General features: G+C 35.5%; 2 protein-coding genes across 2 annotated transcripts; one reads left to right on the top strand and one right to left on the bottom strand.

Moving 5' to 3' along the window:
- Window positions 1–1,520: 1,520 nt before the first annotated feature.
- Window positions 1,521–2,044, top strand: LOC106137722 (prefoldin subunit 6). The gene has a single exon (XM_013338627.2). It carries the CDS (start codon window positions 1,659–1,661, stop codon window positions 2,025–2,027), a length of 369 nt encoding a protein of 122 aa, XP_013194081.1. The 5' UTR covers window positions 1,521–1,658; the 3' UTR covers window positions 2,028–2,044.
- Window positions 2,045–3,346: 1,302 nt separating this feature from the next.
- On the bottom strand, window positions 3,347–8,840 carry LOC106137721 (testin). The gene is made up of 6 exons (XM_013338626.2): window positions 8,661–8,840; window positions 8,436–8,565; window positions 7,853–8,005; window positions 7,506–7,585; window positions 5,958–6,116; window positions 3,347–5,505 (listed from the first exon to the last, which is right to left on the bottom strand). The coding sequence occupies exons 2-6, from the start codon at window positions 8,563–8,565 to the stop codon at window positions 3,898–3,900; spliced, it is 2,130 nt and encodes a 709-aa protein (XP_013194080.1). The 5' UTR covers window positions 8,661–8,840; the 3' UTR covers window positions 3,347–3,897.
- Window positions 8,841–8,881: the final 41 nt, after the last annotated feature.

Below are 8,881 nucleotides of genomic sequence, written 5' to 3' on the forward strand. Positions count from 1 at the left end.
TTTTAACCACAGTTTTTATCTATACATTGATGGATATATCAATATACGCATAATATTATAGTAAGTCACTTGTTAATTAATATTTCCACATTTTCCACACATTTAATTTTTATTCCAATAATATCTTTCGTTCTTATCCGTGTGTGACCAAAGCGTGTGTAGAAAGTTTAGAAAGTAGGTAGTTATAAGAATGAATGGAAATTATTTTATAAATGTTTAATTGAGTTGATTCAATATATAGAATTGCCATATCTTTTGGTAAATAAATGTGATCTGCGTAATGATAAGCTAGTCGATAAGATCAAGTTTTGGAAAGAAAAATCTTCTCTCTCAATTTCTACTGTATTTAGTACACACAATTTCCTAATGATGATGATGTGTGGTGAGGTGATGCCTATAATTTTGATTTGATGATGTAAATAATTTAAGCGTGAACGAAGTACGAAACTCCATTTAATAGAATTCAATTTTTTTTGTATCAATACGAACACGTTTTAGTTAAGTACCACTTTATTTTTAACATACGTTAGTTTATTTTATTTATTAAAATATTTTTACAAATGTGAGTTTTGTTTTCATTCTCATCGCCGTCCTCATCATGATGTTTCTATACTATCAGTAAATGATTTATACATTTTGGTGTAGTAGGTACTAATATAGTCGTAAGTGGTCAAACGGTTACGGTACCCGACTAAAAAAGCGTAGTACACGGGTTCAGATTCTACCGTGCTCAGCTCCCGTAGCTTGACACGGGGGCAGGCATTAACTATTTTTTCGGAATTACATAAATACATTTGTAATTTGAGTTTGATTGCTAACAATGCGATTCTAGAAAAGGATAACATCGTAAGGAAACCTGCACATTCAAGCAACTGGATGTGGGTAATGTCACCTACACCCAACAAATATTAAAAATAGCGAAAATGGACCACTGATCCGATCTCCATGAAAACATACTTAAGGTGTGGAATGAAACATGTGTGTGAAACATAAGAAAATTATCACGCTCCAAAAAATGAGTTTATTTCCTTTGCAAGGTCGCGGATGTCAGATGAAAGTCACTAAATGTAAAACCTGACTAACCCAATCTAGTACCTATCACGAGCATCTCTCCAGTACCGACGAATTAAAGCCAGGAGGAGGATGATGTATTGTAGTTAAAACTCACCTATTTTCAATGAACTTATTATTATACTATCTACCTAAATGCAAACAATATTGTTTTCGATGAGTTGACTAAACTGATTTTGGTTATGGAATGAAAAGAGATTAAAGTTAAAGCCGGCACTTACTCCCAGAGCACATATATTAATGCCTGGAGGAATAAAAGTAAAAAATATCCGACTGAGTATGAACCTTCGTCTGTATGTTTATAATGTGTTCCTACACATTTATGACTAGAACTAGTCAGTTTTTCATTTCAAATACATTCATAAAATAAAATCGTGTGTACGAGTCTAATGCTGAGTGCCACAGTTTAAAAAAAAAAGAAACGAGACGTTAGTGCCAATGTCAAGATAGCCAAAAAAAGTTAGCAAATAAAGAAATCAAATCACAGTTTTAACCTAAAACTGCATTGAAAGGATTCATTAATTTTCCAATTTAATTAATAACTTTTTTTGCTTGAAATTATAGTTAGAAACGTTATTTTAAGAAGCATGGCTGAAGAAATTCAAAGAAAACTACAAAAGGAGTTGGAAGTTTTTCAAGGTGTACAAGTAGAATACCGTAAGGCAGTGGCCCAAAAACAGCAGTTAGATAGTCAACTGAATGAAAATAAAGCCGTGAAAGAAGAATTAATGTTACTCAAAGAAGATTCAGAGGTTTATAAACTCATTGGGCCAGTATTAGTAAAGCAACAGTTGGAAGAAGCTCGACAGAATGTTTCGAAGAGAATGGAGTACATTAGCAAGGAAATCAAAAGAACAGACGATCACATATGCGCATTAGAAAACAAACAAGAAGCTTTGCAAGAAACTTTAAGTAAATTAAAAAATGATCTTGGAAAATTGAAAATAAAAGCTTGAATGTTGCAATCACTATACATGTATTGTGTTGTGAATACTAATGCTAAATGCTACACCACATTAATTCTTACTCTGTTTTCTACATTAACCGATATAATATAGTATTATTATAAGAACTAAAGTATATTTATTTGTGACCTTTTATTCAATTTTTTTTATTTATCAGTGCCGACTTTTTATAGAATAGGTAGTAAGTAAACATTTCTCCTTCTCTTTCATGTAGCAAGAGGCAACCTATGGAAATAAGCAGTTTCACCTAGAAATTCCCATGTTCCCTTGCTAATAAGGGTCTACCCCTGTGGCAAAGTGGTAATATGCTTGTCTGTGACACAGAAGGGTTCGAATCCCAGAGAAAGGTGCTTTCTGATTGGCTTGGATCTTTATCTATCAGTACTTATCACGAAATATAATATCATTGAGTTAGGTGACACAAGTTTCGAACCTACTTTGAGGCTCAATCTGTGTAATTTGTCCTCTGCATTTTAAAGTGTTATTCAATGTTTATGAGTCATGGTAGGCCAAACTAGCTTTTCACTCCTGGATTGTAATCATAGAACCCCAAGCATTACACAAGGAAGCTGATATCAGGAGAATACTAGGTGGCTTAGATGAGTGCTATTAACTAATACCCTAAATAAAATTATAATAGGTCGCTAACAATTGTGCAGGTTATTTGCTAACTACTCTGATTGGAATTTCCAGAAGAATCTTACTATGGCCTAGTCTGTCTCTAGGCCAAATATCATCTTAGTAAATAGGTACAGTAGTTTGAGTTTTTTTGTGACAAACAAACGTACACATGTCTTTTCATTTTAATATTAGTATGGACATACATATATATATATACAGTACCTACATACCTAGCTTATTAAAAATTAACTTCCAATGTCATGTTTTTATATTCTATTGATGACATACTAAACGCAAAAATACTTAAATATATTTGATTTTATAAAATAAAAGATTTTAATCTTAAACATATGCCTGAACTGGCTTATAAATACACCATCTCCTATTTTGACATTGGTTGCAAATAGTTTGTAATAAAAGGGGTCCATATCTCTTGTATTATCTTTTCTGATCCACATATCACAAGTTCCGGTTCCCAGGGGTGTACTTCATCTGAGGGAGGATGTATTCACCATACTAAGCTTGTCAAAGTTTGTTTTATCTACTCTCTTTCTTATCTTTGGTTTTTCCTAGTGACAGAAAGTGAGGAAAGACATGACTTCATAAAGGAACAAGCTAACTACATTGGTGTTGATATTCTAAGATATTAGGAGTGTAGATAATAAAATGAATAATAAAACCATTATGTATATTATTTAATATCTATTCTGATAAATTCAAAACTCTTACAAAGAATGGCACTTACTTGACAAGGAATATTTTGCACCAAAATCTTTTATTATCACATACACTATTAGACAATTTTGTCAATACTTACTGCAGAACAGTTATCTCGTAGAAGTGGTATTTTCTACTAGATTACATTGCTGGATAATTGCTGAATTATAATAACATCATGTAAACTAACTCTATATAAATATCAATCCTTATCACAATAACTGAAGTCAAATACAATCCAATATTAAATTGTACAGTACAATTTTTTTTTTACAAAATATAAATTTCTTGTATAATGTGTATATATTATAATAATGTGGTCCCTTTTTTTATAAAGTCTTAGATTTATTCAATAGCATTACATGTAAACAGTAAATACTTGTTTCTTTGCCTTATACAACTACTCTAATGTCAAGGAATGTAAATATCATATAACCTTACAAATATTCCGCCTCTTACAAGTTATAGATAAAAATACTTCTCAAAAATATACTTCATAGGAATCTTCTTCTTGTACTTAAATTTAGCTTATCCGGCTCTGAACACAAGGCACACTACAGAATGGCATCTCTTGCTTGACCACGAAGCGGCCGCTGAGGAGGCTCTTGCCGCACATGCGCCCGGAACACATGAAGCAGTCCGCGTGCCAGTGCATGTTGGACCACGACACGCCCTGCTGCCCCGGCGCGATCACGCCGCCGCACGCGCGACACCGCTCCGCGTGGAACTGATCGTAACACGACAAACATATCGGCAAACCAGTCTTGTCATCAGGCACGTACTTCTTACCCCCTAGAGGAGCATCGCAATGATAACAACAGAAATGCTGCACGTGGAACGCCCGACCTTCCGCGGCCGTGTACGGCCGGGTGAATATCAACTCGTCGCAACCAGCGCAACGAGGAATCTCTAGCACGTTCGCCAAATCCCTAGCGCAATAAATCTCCCCCTTGTAGAAGAAATACACGAGATCGGCCAAGAGTTCTCCACATTTGTGACATGTGAAGCATTGCGGATGCCAGATAGCCGCCTGACCTGCACGCTCGGCCTTAACAGCCACTTCGCCTGCGAACATTGGTTTGTTACAACGTTGGCAATCCACACCTTCGTTGTACAGTTTCCTGTTGAATTCCATTTCATCAGGGCTGAGAGACATATCAGTGAGTTGGTCAATAATAGGGTTGATGGGATCATAGTTACCCTGGGGAGAACCTATGTATCCGCTGCTATCACTTATTGGTGTTTGAGTATTGTCAAGAGTTGGGTTGTTCCATTCATTGATGGCTCCTACTGGTGGGACAGCTCCAGGATATGTGCTGTAATTCGGTAATGGTGGCGGCGGAAGATCCTCTTCAGATTGACTGTGCAGGTATTCCCTCAGCGGCGCAGTTTGCTGTGGTTCTACCTGATTTATGGGTTTTGTGGTAGTTGAATACTGTGGGTTAATCTTGGTTGAGCAAATTGTTCCACTGTGCTCTGGCGTAGTAGGCTCGTGTTTCCAACTCCAAATTTCGCCATTTGGTGCAAATATTGTTCCCTTTTGCACTCTACTTTCCATCAGTTTAGCCGTGCCCATGACATTGTTGTTACTGGCCGCCCATAAATCTGGCATTATCTGTGCTCCAAGAGTCTTTCCAACAAATTCATTAGTTTCTTCTCTAAACTGAGGATTTTTATTGTATTCATCACGGAATAGTTTGATTGGTTGTAAATAAACATCATTTGTGACTGGCATGTTCAGGTCAGCCAAATTCTTAAACAGCTTGTCATAAACAGGCCCGTGTTCAACAGCGCTCTTAATTCTATCAGACTCAATGTGCATAGCATTAAGCTTATCTTTAACAGTGCGACTGAGTATTGGGTTTGATTTATAATCCGGCAAGTTGGCAGCACTGCTCACAATGTTTCCTTCAGCATCCAACACTAATTTCTTGTCGGAAGCATTCTTGGGTACAATATTATACTTGACGCCTCTGGAAACATTTGAAATCTTCAAAGGTAAGGCATATGATTTGGGCGCAGAGTGGGTCTTGCTGTTTTCCACGGTGTATATCTCCCCACTGTGTAGCGGTCCTACTCTTACCACGTTACCCTGACCTACGACATTTTCCTTGATGCGCGTAATGTACTCCTGAAAAGTATACCAATAAGACATATCACACAATGAACAAAGATAAAAATGTAATTAATTATTAACACATATTTATCGAGTGGTACACGGCAGAAGAATCGAACCTCTCTTTCGGCTAGATGTGATGGACCAACATCGCATGTATTGAAAATGTTGTCACAGCATAAAAATTATCACCTAAATGCTATTTTTAAAATTAGTTGAAAGTAACGGTTGAGAATACATTTAGAAATGAGCTGTGGTGAGAGATAATATGCAGCTAAGAATGGGTTGTTTATCTTGACAGCATGTGACAGTACAATGCCAATCCCAACTAAAATTATAAATGCGAAAACAAATTTGTTTCTTTTTTGTTACTTCTCCACAATTAACCACTGACCCAATTTCCATTAAATTTAAAAACATAATATGGGAACATACTTCTGACGAAAGGTAGTATGAGATATACATACCGTGTGCTCCGACTTCTCCTGCTGCGAGGCGTGATGCCTGGCGGCGGGCGCGACGTCGTGCGGAGGCAGCTGCGTGCGGAGCTGCGCGCGCCGCTTCCGAGCCGCCTCCGAGCCCGACACGGGCGCCAGCGAGCCCAGGCACGACATGTACTCTGACACCTGTACAACACGTATAAAGTGATAACTTCTATTATTACCTGGAGTGTCGAAACCTACTTAAAGAATTCAACATTTTGCAAAACCATGACAACCCAATATTCTGGTAAATTCTTCATTTTGGAATATCAACTTACTGGTCTTAAAGGAAAAAAGTAGTTATTAAATCCCAAGTGTTATATAATAAATGTGAAATTCCCGTACATATAGTGAGGAGCACACAAAAGAACATTGACATGACAAGAGAGGATACTTTACAGAATGAAGTCGCGGGCAACAGCTAGTCGTCTTTAAGCTTAAAACGGAGCATTGCATAGTTAAAAAGTTATGTTAAAGTTGTCTTAAATGTGAAATATCTACTTAATTACTTATTATTACCCAATGAATCACCTACATTTTGATGGTAATAGTTATCATTATTTAAAAACTAATTAAAAGTATAGTGAATTTAATGGTTTTGCCTAAGCAGGTACCTATTTAAATAACTATGTACTGCAGGTGTCATTGTGTGTGTTTAATTGATTTTATTCTCATTTTCCAAATAAATATATTTTCATTACATCTGAATTTAGTCTGTCAGTCTTTCAAGGCTGCTGGCTCTGTCTACCCCGCAAAAGTTTTAGCCGTAATTATATGAGTGATTAATGAATGAAAATATTTTCATTACTTTTCTATTTATTTCATTAATTATCTCCCCAACTAGTAATTTGCCACTATATTATTATAGAGAGTACTTTGATAACATTAAGTAATCACAGTAAATAACTGATAATAAATATTTGATAGGATCAAGATAACCAGTGCATGATTTCAATATGATAATATTATAGCTGCCATATCAATATAAAAAAAATTCACAGCAATATCAGTTGGATCTCATTTATGTTATGTTCTTTCTATGCTTTTACTTGTTACTTTATTGACTAAGTTTTGTCCCTACCAATATTATTTTAAGAGCTATAATGAAATTGTATATAATATAATAAAAAGGTGCAAATGCTTTAATTGGGGAAGGGACAGTGGTTGAATGTAATAAACATACATATAAGCACGTCTATATCACTTCCAGGGAAGTCAGAGCCAACAGTCTTGAAGAGATGAATAGGCCATGTTTAGCTGTTTGGCTTAATGATAGAATTGAAATTAAAATAGTCACCAGTTGCTAGTCTATGGCCCAAAAGAAGAATCCCAAGTTTATAAACCTAACTCTTAGACGCTTTAGGATACATAGCGACGATGTGGTACCTGTGTCAAATAGCAGGTATCCATAGACACAATCCTTTTTACACACATACCTAGTATACCCAATTATAGACATTCATGCCAACTAAACACATTACAGTTATAATGTTGGCATCGAATGTAATAAAATTGTAGAAATAAAATATTTACCAACTCAGTAGAAGCATTTGGTGGCACCCAATCGACTTTGACAGGTTTGTCAGTCACACCACGAATCTTGATGAGCGGCACTGGAAATTAGAATTATTGTGGTGAAGTAATTGTTTGTTATAACAAGGAGCTGAGTGTGGCCTGTCAGTCTTTATAATGCTGTTGGCTCTGTCTAGCCCGTAAGGGATAAAGACGTGACTATATGTATGTATGTATGTTATAACTTGATTGATTTAAAAAAATTAAAGTAAACTTGTAACTCGTCACATTAAGACATCTAAAGCCACATCTAAATAATCTTGTTTATGTTCACATCAAAATAAATTTACAGCAAGTGTAAGACTTACAAGATCCCTTCTTAGGCTTTGCTGTACCAAGCAACTCAAACTGTGCCCAGCCTGATAAGTCATCATCTGGCACATCGTGTACATCTTTACTGCAATGGCAAGCTCTACACACCTTCCGCCAGAAGTGCAAATCTAAGCCTGGGCACCCAGAACCTAAAAGAATTGAGACATTAAATAACATAATTAATTGAACTGTATGCATTTATTTCATTAAATTTATTTTACTGATGAGCTCGCATGAACTAGGTGAAGTGAAAGAAGTATGCAGGGATTGTGGAAAGCTTTCCACCTCTCTCCCGGATGGGTAGGCACAGCTGTGCCTATAAGGTAAGTATAAAAGTACCTGACTAAACTGTGGTTATTATGATCATTTAAATAACTAAATTCTTTATTCACAAACATAATATTATATAAAAGAGGTGAGGAATTAGCCCATAATAGGTATATAACATGTTTTTGTTTCCCACATGCATGTTTTATGTGGATGTCCATAATTATTGCTTATTATTATATTATATATGCGTAGGAATAATATTATATATTGTATACTCTGGTTAATAATATGGATATTGCATGTTGTTACCACAGGAGTTACAAGGAGCGCCAGCACCGCTGTCATGCCCTAACCGGGCTTTACTCAGTTTTTCCCTTTGACTCTCAAGTTTTGATAACCATGCCGGCGCCTCTGGAGTTTCCACACATGACTCACTCATCTGTAAAAGTGTAAAACAAACAACAACAGAAATTTATATTTGAGAGTAAAAGTAATTTGTTTATCCGAAGTTAAAAACTATAAATATTTACTAACCTCTCAAATATAAATTTCTGTTAACAAGTAGTATTTATCCCTGTATCTATGTATCTAATAAAAACATTACTTTTTGAGCAAATATATAGAAACTCGGTAAGTGTTAGAATTATTATTAGATTTGATTACAACAGATATGATCAGATTTTGAATGACATTATGAATGACTAAATTATGGAATGAAAAAAAAAAGAATGAATCATCTACAGTTCTTCACTGAC

This window comes from Amyelois transitella, chromosome 10, assembly GCF_032362555.1.
Source record: "Amyelois transitella isolate CPQ chromosome 10, ilAmyTran1.1, whole genome shotgun sequence".
Taxonomy (NCBI): domain Eukaryota; kingdom Metazoa; phylum Arthropoda; class Insecta; order Lepidoptera; family Pyralidae; genus Amyelois; species Amyelois transitella.

Excerpts from the sequence above, each read along its gene's own strand:
- LOC106137722 (XM_013338627.2), top strand. The coding sequence starts at position 1,659 with ATGGCTGAAGAAATTCAAAGAAAACTACAAAAGGAGTTGGAAGTTTTT.
- LOC106137721 (XM_013338626.2), bottom strand. The coding sequence starts at position 8,565 with ATGAGTGAGTCATGTGTGGAAACTCCAGAGGCGCCGGCATGGTTATCA. Across the intron at positions 7,586-7,852 it reads AAAGCCTAAGAAGGGATCTT|TGCCGCTCATCAAGATTCGT; the intron begins GTAAGTCTTACA and ends TCTAATTTCCAG. Across the intron at positions 5,506-5,957 it reads AGGAGAAGTCGGAGCACACG|GAGTACATTACGCGCATCAA; the intron begins GTATGTATATCT and ends TATACTTTTCAG.